Source organism: Oncorhynchus mykiss, chromosome 17 (assembly GCF_013265735.2).
Source record: "Oncorhynchus mykiss isolate Arlee chromosome 17, USDA_OmykA_1.1, whole genome shotgun sequence".
Classification (NCBI taxonomy): Eukaryota; Metazoa; Chordata; class Actinopteri; order Salmoniformes; family Salmonidae; genus Oncorhynchus; species Oncorhynchus mykiss.
In genome coordinates, this window is record NC_048581.1 from 4,878,165 (window position 1) to 4,896,000 (window position 17,836).

General features: G+C 36.4%; 1 protein-coding gene across 2 annotated transcripts in view; it reads right to left on the reverse strand.

Annotated features, from left to right (window-relative positions):
- Positions 1–12,852, reverse strand: part of LOC118940217 (cytochrome P450 3A27-like) — a 47,349-nt gene extending 34,497 nt beyond the window's left edge. For both annotated transcript variants that reach the window (XM_036948686.1, XM_036948685.1), the window contains exons 1-6: positions 12,457–12,852; positions 9,172–9,265; positions 8,816–8,868; positions 6,922–7,021; positions 6,521–6,634; positions 1,625–1,713 (exon numbers count right to left, since the gene is read on the reverse strand). In XM_036948686.1, the coding sequence (XP_036804581.1) occupies positions 1,625–1,713; positions 6,521–6,634; positions 6,922–7,021; positions 8,816–8,868; positions 9,172–9,265; positions 12,457–12,734 (728 nt within the window). In that variant the 5' untranslated portion in view covers positions 12,735–12,852. The remainder of the gene's footprint in view (positions 1–1,624; positions 1,714–6,520; positions 6,635–6,921; positions 7,022–8,815; positions 8,869–9,171; positions 9,266–12,456) is intronic.
- Positions 12,853–17,836: the final 4,984 nt, after the last annotated feature.

The window sequence follows — 17,836 nt, forward strand, 5'->3', positions numbered from 1 at the left end:
TCCTTCTCTTTCTTGGGTTTAGGGACTATGGTGGTCTGCTTGAAACATGTAGGTATTACAGACTCGGTCAGGGAGAGGATGAAAATGTCAGTGAAGACATTTGCCAGTTGGTCCGCGCATGCTATTAGTAATCTGTCCCGCAGCCTTGTGAATGTTGACCTGTTTAAAGGCCTTTTTCACATCGGCTACGGAGAGCATGATCACACAGTCAACCGGAACAGCTGGTGCTCTCATGCATGCTTCAGTGATGCTTGCCTCGAAGTGAGCATGAAAGGCATTTAGCCCATCTGGTAGGCTCGTGTTACTGGGCAACTCGTGGCTGTGCTTCCCTTTGTAGTCTGTAATAGTTTGCAAGACCTGACACATCCAACCAGTGTCAGTGGAGCCGGTGAAGTAGAATTAAATCTTAGTCGTGTATTGATACTTTGCCTGTTTGATGGTTTTCTGAGGGCATAGCAGGATTTCTTAGAAGTGTACCTTTAGCTCGGTGTGGATGTTGCCTGTAATCAATGGCTTCTGGTTGGGACATACAGTCACTGTGGGAACGACGTCGTCGATGCACTTATTGATGAAGCTGGTGACTCAGGTGGTAAACTCTTCAATGCCATTGGATGAATCCCTGAACATTTTCCAGTCTGTGCTAGCAAAACAGTCCTGTAGCGTAGCATTTGCGTCTTCTGACCACTTCCATATTGAGCGAATCACTGGCACTTCCTGTTTTAGTTTTTGCTTGTAAGTTAGTTTCCCTGCATGAAAGTCTCCGGCCACTAGGAACATCGCTTCTGGGAAGCATTTTCTTGTTGGCTTTTTTTTTTTAATCCTCTTGAGGCGGCAGTATTTTGATGTTTGGATGTTTTGGATGAAAAACGTATCCGATGTCGCTGATTTCTGAACGCGCCAACCAATTGGAGGTATTTTATTTTGGATATTTTGGATATAAAAAAATAAAAATAATCTTTATGGAACAAAAGGAGAATTTATTGTGTAACTGGGAGTCTCTTGAGTGCAAACATCCGAAAATCATCAAAGGTAAGCAATTTAATTTATTGCTTTTCTGACTTTCGTGACCAATCTACTTGGCTGCTAGCTGTTTGTAATGTTTTGTCTACTGAGAGAGATGTTCTTACATAAACGCTTGTTATGCTTTCGCCGAAAAGCTTTATTGAAATCTGAAACACCAGGTGGATTAACAACAAGCTAAGCCTGCAGGGTAGGTGGGTCTCCATGTCCTCCTTTAGGCTGGGTGGGTCTAAGCTAAGCTGACACGCCAGGTGGATTAACAACAAGCTAAGCCTGCAGGGTAGGTGGGTCTCCATGTCCTCCTTTAGGCTGGGTGGGTCTAAGCTAAGCTGACACGCCAGGTGGATTAACAACAAGCTAAACTGTGTTTTGCTATATTGCACTTGTGATTTGAATTTGGCGCTCTGCAATTCAGCGGTGGTTGATGAAAATGATCCCGCTAACGGGATGGGTGCATCAAGAAGTTATAGTTTGGTCTACAGCTTATCATGAGGTATTCTACCTCAGGCCAAGAGTGTGTGAAGCTGTCATCAAGGCAAATGGTGGCTATATCAAGACTCAGAGTTGTAAGGTGAAAAGCCAGAGGTTAGGAATCAGGACTCACTCCTTCACTTCGATGGTCTGGTCTTTATCTGCCTGCCTCTTCATTCCATTCAGCAGGTTAGCAGAGTGCTGCTTCATGATACCAAACATCTAGAGGAGAGAGAGAGAGAGAGAGAGAGAGAGAGAGAGAGAGAGAGAGAGAGAGAGAGAGAGAGAGAGAGAGAGGGGGGATGAGAGAGAGAGAGAGAGAGAGAGAGAGAGAGAGAGAGAGAGAGAGAGAGAGAGAGAGAGAGAGAGAGAGAGAGAGAGAGAGGGAGAGAGAGAGAGAGAGAGAGAGGTAGAGAGAGAGAGAGAGAGAGAGAGAGAGACAGAGAGAGAGAGAGAGAGAGAGAGAGAGAGAGAGAGAGAGAGAGAGAACGGTAGAGAGAGGTAGAGAGATGGAGAGGTAGATGCCATTGGATGGTAGAGAGGTAGAGAGACAGAGAGAGATGTAGAGAGTTAAAGAGGTAGAGACAGAGAGAGCGATAGAGAGAGAGAGAGGTAGAGGTAGAGAGGTAGAGAGACAGAGAGAGAGGCACAGAGAGAGGTAAAGAAGTAGATATGGAAAGAATTTAATAAAAAATGTAGCAAACTAGAACGCTATTTGGCCCTAAACAGAGAGTACACAGTGGCTGAATACCTGACCACTGTGACTGATCCAAACTTAAGGAAAGCTTTGACTATGTTCAGACTCAGTGAGCATAGCCTTGCTATTGAGAAAGGCCGCCGTAGGCAGACATGGCTCTCAAGAGAAGACAGGCTATGTGCTCACTGCACACAAAATTAGGTGGAAACTGAGCTGCACTTCCTAACCTCCTGCCCAATGTATGACCATGTTAGAAACACATATTTCCCTCAGATTACACAGATCCACAAAGAATTTGAAAACAACTCCCATATTTACTGGGTGAAATACCACAGTGTGCCATCACAGCAGCAAGATTTGAGAGACAGTGAGAGAGCGAGAGAGAGAGAGGGAGAGAGAGAGACAGCGAGAGAGAGCGAGAGAGAGGGAGACAGAGAGAGAGTGAGACAGAGAGAGAGAGAGAGAGAGAGCGAGAGAGAGAGACAGAGAGAGTGGTTAGCTTCATGATTAGGGTTGAATGCCAATAACCCGGATACCTAGACTCACCGCCAAAACCACTCAATTTTCCCAGGATAAATAACAGAGAAACCGGTAAATTATTTAAATGAACAGCATGACTTCTCCTTAAAAAAAGCTCCTTAGCGTTAAACCATTAAGTCTTAATATGTGTTTGTGACTAATACAATTTGATTTGATTTGGGTTTGAGTTTATAACAAGCTATAATGAGTTCATAACAAGCTATAATGAGTTTATAACAAGCTATAATGAGTTTATAACAAGCTATAATGAGTTCATAACAAGCTATAATTAGTTTATAACAAGCTATAATGAGTTTATAACAAGCTATAATGAGTTTATAACAAGCTATAATGAGTTCAAAACAAGCTATAATTAGTTTATAACAAGCTATAATGAGTTTATAACAAGCTATAATGAGTTTATAACAAGCTATAATGAGTTTATAACAAGCTATAATTAGTTTATATCAAGCTATAATTAGTTTATATCAAGCTATAATTAGTTTATATCAAGCTATAATTAGTTTATATCAAGCTATAATTAGTTTATATCAAGCTATAATTAGTTTATAATCAAGCTATAATTAGTTTATAAAGAGTTTATGACAAGCTATAATGAGTTAGTAAAGAGTTTAACAAGCTATAATTATTAAAGAGTTTATAACAAGCTATAATTAGTTTATAGAGTTTATAACAAGCTATAATGATTTAAAGAGTTTATAACAAGCTATAATTAGTTTATAGAGTTTATGACAAGCTATAATGAGTTAGTAAAGAGTTTAACAAGCTATAATTATTAAAGAGTTTATAACAAGCTATAATTAGTTTCTAACAAGCTATAATTAGTTTATAGAGTTTATAACAAGCTATAATTAGTTTATAGAGTTTATGACAAGCTATAATGAGTTAGTAAAGAGTTTAACAAGCTATAATTATTAAAGAGTTTATAACAAGCTATAATTAGTTTATAACAAGCTATAATGATTTATAGAGTTTATAACAAGCTATAATTAGTTTATAGAGTATATAACAAGCTATAATTAGTTTCTAACAAGCTATAATTCGTTTATAGAATTTAAAACAAGCTAGAATGATTTAAAGAGTTTATAACAAGCTATAATTAGTTAGTAAAGAGTTTATAACAAGCTATAATTAGTTAGTAAAGAGTTTATAACAAGCTATAATTAGTTTATAACAAGCTAAAAGGAGTTTATAGAGTTTATAATAAGTTATAAAGTGTTTATAAAGAGCTATAATGAGTTTATAGAGTTTATAACAAGCTATAATTAGTTTATAGAGTATATAACAAGCTATAATTAGTTTCTAACAAGCTATAATTCGTTTATAGAATTTAAAACAAGCTAGAATGATTTAAAGAGTTTATATCAAGCTATAATTAGTTTATATCAAGCTATAATTAGTTTATATCAAGCTATAATTAGTTTATATCAAGCTATAATTAGTTTATATCAAGCTATAATTAGTTTATAATCAAGCTATAATTAGTTTATATCAAGCTATAATTAGTTTATAATCAAGCTATAATTAGTTTATAACAAGCTATAATTAGTTTATAACAAGCTATAATGAGTTTATATCAAGCTATAATTAGTTTATATCAAGCTATAATTAGTTTATATCAAGCTATAATTAGTTTATATCAAGCTATAATTAGTTTATATCAAGCTATAATTAGTTTATATCAAGCTATAATTAGTTTATATCAAGCTATAATTAGTTTATATCAAGCTATAATTAGTTTATATCAAGCTATAATTAGTTTATAATCAAGCTATAATTAGTTTATATCAAGCTATAATTAGTTTATATCAAGCTATAATTAGTTTATATCAAGCTATAATTAGTTTATAATCAAGCTATAATTAGTTTATATCAAGCTATAATTAGTTTATAATCAAGCTATAATTAGTTTATATCAAGCTATAATTAGTTTATAATCAAGGTATAATTAGTTTATAATCAAGCTATAATTAGTTTATAAAGAGTTTATGACAAGCTATAATGAGTTAGTAAAGAGTTTAACAAGCTATAATGATTAAAGAGTTTATAACAAGCTATAATTAGTTTATAGAGTTTATAACAAGCAATAATGAGTTAGTAAAGAGTTTATATCAAGCTATATTGAGTTAGTATAGAGTTTATAACAGGCTATAATGAGTTTATGAAGAGTTTATAACAAGCTATAATGAGTTAGTAAAGAGTTTCTAAAAAGCTATAATGAGTTAGTGTAGAGTTTATAACAAGCTATGATGAGTTTATAACAAGCTATAATGATTAAAGAGTTTATAACAAGCTATAATGATTAAAGAGTTTATAACAAGCTATAATGATTAAAGAGTTTATAACAAGCTATAATGAGTTAGTATAGAGTTTATAACAAGCTATGATGAGTTTATAACAAGCTATAATGATTAAAGAGTTTATAACAAGCTATAATGATTAAAGAGTTTATAACAAGCTATAATGATTAAAGAGTTTATAACAAGCTATAATGATTAAAGAGTTTATAACAAGCTATAATGATTATAGAGTTTATAACAAGCTATAATTAGTTTATAACAAGCTATAATGATTTAAGAGTTTATAACAAGCTATAATTAGTTTATAACAAGCTATAATGAGTTAATAGTTTATAACAAGCTATAATGAAATGGTAAAGAGTTTATAACAAGCTATAATGAGTTAATAGTTTATAACAGGCTATAATGAAATGGTAAAGAGTTTATAACAAGCTATAATGAGTTAATAGTTTATAACAGGCTATAATGAGTTAGTAAAGAGTTTACAACAAGCTATAATGAGTTTATAAAGAGTTTATAACAAGCTATAATGAGTTAAAGAGTTTAGAACAAGCTATAATGAGTTAATAGTTTATAACAGGCTATAATGAGTTAGTAAAGAGTTTACAACAAGCTATAATGATTTAAAGAGTTTATAACAAGCTATAATTAGTTTATAGAGTTTATAACAAGCTATAATTAGTTTATAGAGTTTATAACAAGCTATAATGAGTTAATAGTTTATAACAAGCTATAATGAGTTAGTAAAGAGTTTACAACAAGCTATAATGAGTTAAAGAGTTTATAACAAGCTATAATGATTTAAAGAGTTTATAACAAGCTATATTGAGTTTATAACAAGCTATAATTAGTTTATAACAAGCTATAATTAGTTTATAGAGTTTATAACAAGCTATAATTAGTTTATAACAAGCTATAATTAGTTTATAGAGTTTATAACAAGCTATAATTAGTTTATAACAAGCTATAATGATTTAAAGAGTTTATAACAAGCTATAATTAGTTTATAACAAGCTATAATGATTTATAGAGTTTATAACAAGCTATAATTAGTTTATAGAGTTTATAACAAGCTATAATTAGTTTATAACAAGCTATAATGATTTATAGAGTTTATAACAAGCTATAATTAGTTTATAGAGTATATAACAAGCTATAATTAGTTTCTAACAAGCTATAATTCGTTTATAGAATTTAAAACAAGCTAGAATGATTTAAAGAGTTTATAACAAGCTATAATTAGTTAGTAAAGAGTTTATAACAAGCTATAATTAGTTAGTAAAGAGTTTATAACAAGCTATAATTAGTTTATAACAAGCTAAAAGGAGTTTATAGAGTTTATAATAAGTTATAAAGTGTTTATAAAGAGCTATAATGAGTTTATAGAGTTTATAACAAGCTATAATGAGTTAATGAAGAGTTATAACAAGCTATAATGAGTTTATAACAAGTTGATAAACATAGAAAGGGAGAGATGGAGGGATGGTTCTACCTGTTTTAGTCGTCCAGAGGTAAAGGAAGGTGAGAGGACACTGCGGATCCGTCTCCATGTATCGTCCTCGGCAACGGACAACGCATCAAACAGCTCACCGCTCAGAATGAATTTCTACAGCAATTTTATAATTTACAGACATTAATTATATGATTTAATATTGATCACAGTATTTGCATAATATTCACACTACTTTAAAATGACAAAATGCCACAAAAATGGTGATAATAATTTCAGTAATATTTTTAAGATTATTATTTTTCAGATTATTATTAGGTGTGTGTGTGTGTGTGTATGTGTGTGTATGTGTGTGTGTGTGTGTGTGTGTGTGTGTGTGTGTGTGTGTGTGTGTGTGTGTGTGTGTGTGTGTGTGTGTGTGTGTGTGTGTGTGTGTGTCTCACCCTGCGGTTGGTGAAGATGTTGTAACACTCTTTAATCAGGACAGTCTTGATTATGCTTTTGTCCATGATACACAGAACAGGCTGCCTCCCATCATAGATCCTTCACAGAGGAGAAACACACACCTGGCTTTATGGTACACAGAACAGACTGCCTCCCATCATAGATCCTTCACAGAGGAGTAACACACCTGGCTTTAACCACTATATATATACACCTACATGGTACAGACTGCCTCCCATCATAGATCCTTCACAGATGAGAAACACAGCTGGCTTTAACCACTATATACACAACTACGTGGTACACAGAACAGACTGCCTCTAATTGCACATCTTACACTATGGCATTTCGTTGGGTTACAGCCTTATTCTAAAATTGACTTAAATACATTTTTAAAACTCATAAACACAATACCCCATAACAATAATCAAAAAACAGAAATACCTTATATACATAAGTATTCAGACCCTTTGCTATGAGACTCCAAATTGAGCTCAGGTGCGTCCTGTTTCCAATGATCATGGTTGATATGTTTCTACAACTTGATTAGAGTCCACCTGTGGTAAATTCCATTAATTGGACATTATTTGGAAAGGCACACACCTGTCTATATAAGGTCCCACAGTTGACAGAGCATGTCAGAGCAAAAACCAAGCCATTAGGTCAAAAGAACGGTCCATAGAGCTCCGAGACAGGATTGTGTCGAGGCACAGATTTTGGGAACATTTCTGCAGCATTGATGTCCCCAAGAACACAGTGGCCTCCATCATTCTTTAATGGGAGAAATCTGGAGCCCCCAAGACTCTTCCTAGAGTTGGCTGCCCGGCCAAACTGAGAAATCGGGGGAGAAGGGCCTTGGTCAGGGAGATGAACAAGAACCTTATGGTCACTCTGACAGAGCTCCAGAGTTCCTCTGTGGAGATGGGAGAACCTTCCAGGAGGACAGGCATCTCAGCAGCACTCCACCAATCAGGCCTTTATGGTATAGTGGCCAGACGGAACCCACACCTCAGTAAAACGCACATGACAGCCCGCTTGGAGTTTGCCAAAAGGAACCTAAATCCAATCAAGATTCTCTGGTCTGATGAAACCAAGATTAAACTCTTTGGTCTGAGTGCCAAGTGTCACATCTGGAGGAAACCTGGCACCATCCCTCCGGTGAAGCATGGTGGAGGCAGCATCATGATGTGGGATGTTTTTCAGCGGCAGGGACTGGGAGACTAGTCAGGATTGAGGGAAAGATGAACAGAGCAAAGTACAGAGAGATCCTTGATGAAAACCTGCTCGAGAGCACTCAGGACCTCAGACTGAGGTGAAGGTTCACCTTCCAACAGGACAACAACCCTAAGCACACAGCCAAGACAATACAGGAGTGGCTTTGGGACAAGTCACTGAATGTCCTTGAGTGGCCCGGCCAGAGACCGGATCTGCAGAGAAGAATTGAAGAAGACGCGAGGCTGTAATTGTAAAAGTACTGAGTAAAGGGACTGAATATTTATGTAAATGTGATATTTAATTTGTTTTGTTTTTATACATTTGTAAAAAATTATAAAAAACAGTTTTTGCTTTGTCATTATGGGGTATTGTGTGAGTAGATTGAATCCACTTTAGAATAAGGCTGTAATGTAACAAAATGTGGAAAAAGTGAAGGTCTGGATACACCTACAATCCTACATGATACACAGAACAGACGTCCTCCCATCATAGAACCTTCACAGAGGAGAAACTCAGGCACACATTTAACCACCTCATATAAAACTACAAAGAAAACATTCTGGTTGATATTATTAATACTATTCCTCATGGTCACATAACAGCTCCAGCAGGTGATGAATTGAAAAAGCATAGTACAGTTGTAAGTCATCCTAGTACGGCACAGCCAACTGAACTCACCCCCAGATTCTCCCGTACTTCTGAAAGCACTCTGTGTCAAAGTTAGTGAAGCCCTGCAGAGAGACAGAGAGAGAGAGAGAGAGAGAGTGAGAGAGAGAGAGAGAGAGAGAGAGAGAGAGAAAGAGGTAGAGAGAGGGAGAGACAGAGAGTGAGAGAGAGAGATGGAGGAAGAGAGAGAGAGAGAGATGGTCCACAGGGTCGATAACACAAGACTGATCATGTCTTACCTTGTATTTATCTCTTGTTAAAACAACCGGCTAGTCCTCTTTTTCATTCTCCATGTATTTTTTTACATGGGGGAAATAACACTGTTGTTTAAAATATGAGAGAGATATTTATTCTGAATGGGTACTAACCTTTCTATACTCCATCATTGTGCCAAAGTAAGGTAGGGGTTTGGGACCAGGGATACCAATTTTAGTGAATACACCATAGGGCCAGTACCCGTACCTGTACGTACACACACGCACGCACGCACGCATGCACGCACGCACGCACACGCACACGCACACGCACACACACACACACACACACACACACACACAGTAACTAGTCAAAAGTTCAAGAGAAGTTAGATTAAGTGAACTGTATATAACCATGTTATTCTGTATATAACCATGTTATTCTGTATATAACCATGTTATTACGTATATAACCATGTCATTCAGTATATAACCATGTTATTCTGTATATAGCCATGTTATTCTGTATATAACCATGTTATTCTGTATATAACCATGTCATTCTGTATATAACCATGTTATTACGTATATAACCATGTTATTCTGTATATAACCATGTCATTCTGTATATAACCATGTTATTCTGTATATAACCATGTTATTCTGTATATAACCATGTCATTCTGTATATAACCATGTTATTACGTATATAACCATGTTATTCTGTATATAACCATGTTATTACGTATATAACCATGTTATTCTGTATATAACCATGTTATTACGTATATAACCATGTCATTCAGTATATAACCATGTTATTCTGTATATAGCCATGTTATTCTGTATATAACCATGTTATTCTGTATATAACCATGTTATTCTGTATATAACCATGTTATTACGTATATAACCATGTTATTCTGTATATAACCATGTTATTACGTATATAACCATGTTATTCTGTATATAACCATGTTATTACGTATATAACCATGTCATTCAGTATATAACCATGTTATTCTGTATATAGCCATGTTATTCTGTATATAACCATGTTATTCTGTATATAACCATGTTATTACGTATATAACCATGTTATTCTGTATATAACCATGTTATTACGTATATAACCATGTCATTCAGTATATAACCATGTTATTCTGTATATAGCCATGTTATTCTGTATATAACCATGTTATTCTGTATATAACCATGTTATTCTGTATATAACCATGTTATTACGTATATAACCATGTCATTCAGTATATAACCATGTTATTCTGTATATAGCCATGTTATTCTGTATATAACCATGTTATTCTGTATATAGCCATGTTATTCTGTATATAACCATGTTATTCTGTATATAGCCATGTTATTCTGTATATAACCATGTTATTCAGTATATAACCATGTTATTCTGTATATAACCATGTTATTCTGTATATAACCATGTCATTCTGTATATAACCATGTTATTCTGTATATAACCATGTTATTCAGTATATAACCATGTCATTCAGTATATAACCATGTTAAACTGTACATAACCATGTCATTCAGTATATAACCATGTTAAACTGTACATAACCATGTTATTCTGTATATAACCATGTCATTCAGTATATAACCATGTTATTCTGTATATAACCATGTTAAACTGTACATAACCATGTCATTCTGTATATAACCATGTTATTCTGTATATAACCATGTCATTCAGTATATAACCATGTTAAACTGTACATAACCATGTCATTCAGTATATAACCATGTTAAACTGTACATAACCATGTCATTCTGTATATAACCATGTTATTCTGTATATAACCATGTTATTCTGTATATAACCATGTCATTCAGTATATAACCATGTTATTCTGTATATAACCATGTTATTCTGTATATAACCATGTCATTCAGTATATAACCATGTTATTCTGTATATAACCATGTTATTCTGTATATAACCATGTCATTCTGTATATAGCCATGTTATTCTGTATATAACCATGTTATTCTGTATATAACCATGTTATTCTGTATATAACCATGTTATTCTGTATATAACCATGTCATTCAGTATATATAACCATGTTAAACTGTACATAACCATGTCATTCTGTATATAACCATGTCATTCAGTATATAACCATGTTAAACTGTACATAACCATGTCATTCTGTATATAACCATGTTATTACGTATATAACCATGTCATTCTGTATATAACCATGTTATTCTGTATATAACCATGTTATTAAGTATATAACCATGTTATTCTGTATATAACCATGTAATTCTGTACATAGCAATGTTATTCTGTATATTACCATGTTATTCTGTATATTGTCATGATATTCTGTATATACCCATGTTAATTCTGTATATTGTCATGTTATTCTGTACATAACCATGTTATTCTGTATATAACCATGTTATTCTGTATTTAACCATGTTAGTCTGTATATAACCATGTAATTCTGTATATAACCATGTTATTCTGTATTTTGTCATGTTAATCTGTATATAGCCATGTTACTCTGTATATAGCCATGTTACTCTGTATATAGCCATGTTGTTCTGTAAATAACCATGTTAGTCTGTATATAGCCATGTTACTCTGTATATAGCCATGTTATTCTGTATATAGCCATGTTGTTCTGTAAATAACCATGTTATTCTGTATATAGCCATGCTATTCTGTAAATAACCATGCTATTATGTTTATAGAGCTGTTATCATTGTGTCCCTGGTCTGTTCACCTGTTATTGTCTCTACCAGTGTATTTATCCATGTGTTTCTTGTCTCTCTGTGCCAGTTCGTCTTGTATGTCCAAGCTATTTCTCCTTTTTCTAGTCCTCCCGATTTTGACACTTGCCTGTTTCTGGACTCTGTACCCGCCTGCCTGACCATTCTGCCTGCCTTGACCTCGAGCCTGTCTGCCACTCTGTACCTCCGGGACTCTGATCTGGTTTTGACCTTTTGCCTGCCTTGACCTCGAGCCTGTCTGCCACTCTGTACCTCCGGGACTCTGATCTGGTTTTGACCTTTTGCCTGCCTTGACCTCGAGCCTGTCTGCCACTCTGTACCTCCGGGACTCTGATCTGGTTTTGACCTTTTGCCTGTCCACGACCATTCACTTGCCTTCTCCTTTTGGATGATTAATAGTGCAAGACAATAAGATAACGGTGGTTAAATGCCAGAGGTGACGAGTCATTTAGAGGAGTTGCTATGGGGGTCACGTAAGGAGGACAGCTGTATATGAAGTGTTTGCCAAGACTGGAAAAGTTGTTGTTTTCATGAACCAGCTCGCTCGGCTTTTATCATGTCTTAATACAAGTCTATTTGAACTCACAGGCTCCGGAATTTGTGAAAAATAATTGACTGAATATTTCCACGACATAAACTACGATGCATGTGACAAATAACATTTGATTTGATGTAAGTCCTTACACTACAATGAGGGTGATGAGGAGGGCCAGGAGGGTCCAGGTCTCAGTGGAGAAGTTTGGCAGAAAACTCATCATCATCTTTTTCCCCAGTTTCGGATTCCTGCTGCTTCTGAAAACAAAGGCTTCGTTCACTTCTCCGATGTCGACTACCGACCGACCGCTGCTCTTCTCCGTGCTCTGTGTGAGACCGTGCAGGTTAGAAGTTATTATTGTATCCTGTCGGAAAAGCACCTGTGTGATGCTTGCTAGAATAAGGTTGAGAAATAATGGAATTTGCATTTTGCCTTCAAAATAAGAGTCCAATATTGAAACTGATGCAAAGAGATACAAATAGTGGATATAATGCCATATTTGGACAAGATAATGCTAAAAAAAGGTTGAAATGTTGTTATATGGATTAAACAAAAGACAATAAGTAGTTCATTTGACACACAAAAAATAGTTGAAGTCCCACTGTGGCTGTATTAGAAATGCATTGAGGCAGACTTCTATTGCACTGTACAGCGTTACCTCTGGATCTTGGGTCCATGAAATGTGAAGAGTTTTCACAAATATTAGCATCTTAGCTCTTATTGCAGGAGTTTAACTATGGAAATCACCTCACAATTCCATAAGTAAGGCTCTACATTAAAATATATATGTTCAATATGCAGAATTGTGAGGTGATTTCCCACAGGTAACCTGTTAGAGCTCTAGGGGCGCTATTTCATTTTTGGATAAAAAACGTTCCCGTTTTAAGCGCGATATTTTGTCACGAAAAGATGCTCGACTATGCATATTCATAAAGAAAACACTCTGAAGTTTCAGAATCTGCAAAGATTTTGTCTGTAAGTGCCCCAGAACTCATTCTACAGGCAAAACCAAGATGATGCATCACCCAGGAATTAGCAGAATTTCTGAAGCTCTGTTTTCCATTCTCTCCTTATATGGCTGTGATTGCGCAACGAATGAGCCTACACTTTCTGTCGTTCGCCCAAGGTCTTAGCAGCATTGTGACGTATTTGTAGGCATATCATTGGAAGATTGACCATAAGAGACTACATTTTCCAAGTGTCCGCCTGGTGTCCTGCGTCGAATTCGGTGCGCAATTGCCAGCTGCTTCTACTTTACCATTTGATTCAGGGGAGAAAGCATGTGTCCAAGAACGATGTATCAATGAAGAGATATGTGAAAAACACCTTGATGATTGATTCTAAACAACGTTTGCCATGTTTTCAGTCGATATTATGGAGTTAATTTGGAAAAAAGTTCGCGTTTTGAGGACTGAATTTGGGGATTTTTTTTGGTAGCCAAATGTGATGTATAAAACGGAGCTATTTCTAATACACAAGGAATCTTTTTGGAAAAACTGAGCATCTGCTATCTAACTGAGAGTATCCTCATTGAAAACATCAGAAGTTCTTCAAAGGTAAATTATTTTATTTGAAGGCTTTTATGTTTTTGTTAATGTTGCGTGCTGGATGCTAACGCTAATGCTAACGCTAAATGCTAACGCGAAATGCTAACGCTAGCTAGCTACTTTTACACAAATGATTGTTTTCCTATGGTTGAGAAGCATATTTTGAAAATCTGAGATGACAGTGTTGTTTACAAAAGGCTAAGCTTGAGAGATGGCATATTTATTTCATTTCATTTGCGATTTTCATAAATAGTTAACGTTGTGTTATGCTAATGAGCTTGCTGATAGATTTACACAATCCTGGATACAGGGGTTTTTTCATAGCTAAACGTGACGCAGAAAACGGAGCGATTTGTCCTAAACAAATAATCTTTCAGGAAAAACTGAACATTTGCTATCTGAGAGTCTCCTCATTGAAAACATCTGAAGTTCTTCAAAGGTAAATGATTTTATTTGAATGCTTTTCTGTTTTTTTGTGTAAATGTTGCCAGCTGAATGCTAATGCTAAATGCTACGTTAGCCATCAATACTGTTACACAAATGCTTGTTTTGCAATGGTTGAGAAGCATATTTTGAAAATCTGAGATGACAGTGTTGTTAACAAAAGGCTAAGCTTGAGAGCTAGCATATTTATTTCATTTCATTTGCGATTTTCATGAATAGTTAACGTTGCGTTATGGTAATGAGCTTGAGTCTGTATTCACAATCCCGGATCCGGGATGGGGAGATCAGAAAGGTTAAAGTCCTGCAATACGAGTTGCGATGCCAATATTTGTGTAAACTCATTATAATTGTAATCTTGAACCCAAGATCCATAAGGCTGGTACCCCATGTCATGAACCCAAGATCCGCAAGGCTGGTACCCCATGTCATAAACCCAAGATCCGTAAGAATGTACCCCATGTCATGAACCCAAGATCCATAAGGCTAGTACGATGTGTCATGAACCCAAGTTCCGTAAGGCTAAAGTATCTTCCAATACTCTGCTCAGCAAACTGGATGCAGTTTTTCAAAGTGCCATCCTTATTGTTACTAAAGCACATTATACCACCCACCACTGCGACCTGTATGCTCCAGTCGGCTGGCCCTCGCTGCATATTAGTCGCCAGGCCCACTGGCTCCAGGTCATCTACAGCCCAGGATCCATAAGGCTGGTACACAATGTCATGAACCCAAGATGCATAAGGCTGGAACCCCTTGTCATGAACCCAAGATCCATAAGGCTGGTACGATATGTCATGAACACAGACCCATAAGGCTGGTACGATATGTCATGAAACCAAGACCTATAAGGCTGGTACGATACGTCATTAACCCAAGATCCATAAGGCTGGTACGATACTTTCTGAACCCAAGACCCATAAGGCTGGTACGATATGTCATGAACCCAAGACCCATAAGGCTGGTACGATATGTCATGAACCCAAGACCCATAAGGCTGGTACGATATGTCATGAACCCAAGACCCATAAGGCTGGTACGATATGTCATGAACCCAAGACCCATAAGGCTGGTACGATATGTCATGAACCCAGACCCATAAGGCTGGTACGATATGTCATGAACCCAAGATCCATAAGGCTGGTACGATATGTCATGAACCCAAGACCCATAAGGCTGGTACGATATGTCATGAACCCAGACCCATAAGGCTGGTACGATATGTCATGAACCCAAGATCCATAAGGCTGGTACGATATGTCATTAACCCAAGACCCATAAGGCTGGTACGATATGTCATGAACCCAGGATCCATAAGACTGGTACGATATGTCATGAACCCAAGACCCATAAGGCTGGTACGATATGTCATTAACCCAAGAACCATAAGGCTGGTACGATATGTCATGAACCCAGGATCCATAAGGCTGGTACGATATGTCATGAACCCAAGACCCATAAGGCTGGTACGATATGTCATTAACCCAAGACCCATAAGGCTGGTACGATATGTCATGAACCCAGGACCCATAAGGCTGGTACGATATGTCATGAACACAAGATCCATAAGGCTGGTACGATATGTCATGAACACAAGATCCATAATGCTGGTACGATATGTCATGAACCCAGATCCATAATGCTGGTACGATATGTCATGAACCCAGACCCATAAGGCTGGTACGATATGTCATGAACACAAGATCCATAATGCTGGTACGATATGTCATGAACCCAAGATCCATAAGGCTGTACCCCCTGTCATGAAACCAAGATCCATATGGCTGGTACGATATGTCATGAACCCAAGACCCATAATGCTGGTACGATATGTCATGAACCCAAGACCCATAATGCTGGTACGATATGTCATGAACCCAGGATCCATAAGACTGGTATGATATGTCATGAACCCAGGATCCATAAAGCTGGTACGATATGTCATGAACCCAAGATCCATAAGACTGGTACGATATGTCATGAACCCAAGATCCATAAGGCTGGTACGATATGTCATGAACCCAGACCCATAAGGCTGGTACGATATGTCATGAACCCAGGATCCATAAGGCTGGTACGATATGTTATGAACCCAAGACCCAAAAGGCTGGTACGATATGTCATGAACCCAGACCCATAAGGCTGGTACGATATGTCATGAACCCAGACCCATAAGGCTGGTACGATATGTCATGAACCCAGACCCATAAGGCTGGTACGATATGTCATGAACCCAGGATCCATAAGGCTGGTACGATATGTTATTAACCCAAGACCCATAAGGCTGGTATGATATGTCATGTACCCAGACCCATAAGGCTGGTACGATATGTCATGAACCCAGACCCATAAGGCTGGTACGATATGTCATGAAACCAGGATCCATAAGGCTGGTACGATATGTTATTAACCCAAGACCCAAAAGGCTGGTATGATATGTCATGTACCCAGACCCATAAGGCTGGTACGATATGTCATGAACCCAAGATCCATAAGGCTTCATGTTGAAGGTATTTTGCATTCCTGAATACTAAACATCCACAGAGCAATTTTAACAGATTTTATTTGGTGTCAAATGATTGTTGCATGATTCCACAATTTATTTCCATTTGCATCCGATTCAATGGGTAACTTTTATTTTGAAAACCGATCCACCGATTCTACTATTGTTGCTCAGGCAAATGTTGTTCACGACACACACACAATAAGGAGATTAGAGGGAGACTGTGTGAGAGGTGAAAGTGAAGCAGGGAGGGATGGTGAATGATTCACAGAGAGAGCAGGGGCAGATTCATTAGAGAAACAGTTTAACGTTTAAGAACTAAAAGGAAGCAACAGAGCAAAATTAGAGTTTCTACTGGGATAAATTCAGGTTTGTCTCTCCATGTTTCGTTACGTTTGCTTCCGTTTAAAAGGCAAACTATTTCCAAAATAGTTTCATGTGAAACCACACTGTTATTCTAATAATTAGTGTTATTTAGTATAGGAGAAGTTGGTCTTAAGGATCCTAAATAATGCCATAGATCACATTAAAATGTATTAAACTAGGTGGCACTACGAGTATGATGTAAGATGCGATCCTGGTGTTCCAATGAGCTGCAAGATTATCTCTGAATCAAAATGTTTTTCTTATTTACAAGAGCTGGAAAATGTGGACAGTGGATTAATAGTTTGTAACGGGACCTGAGCTGTGTATTTACATCCGACGGCCACACAGGGGCGGTAATTGGGATCTGAAAAGAAACGTGTGTGGATGACCAAGTCGTAACACCACAATTAGGCCTAGCTGAATGAAATTATAAATACAGTATGTCTTGATAAATAACACAAATCAATCTATATTGATTGTTCTCATGTATATTTGTGTGTTTGTGTCTTAAGTTTTGTCTTATGAATGTTAATAAATACAAGGATGACCTTGTTCATTAGTGTGATGATTTTATTGGTTTGTTATTGGTTTGTGATGATTAAAGTTAAAACCAAGCAGCTGCAGGGATCATCTCAACAGACAGTAAAGATTCTATTTTGGAATGACTGGACA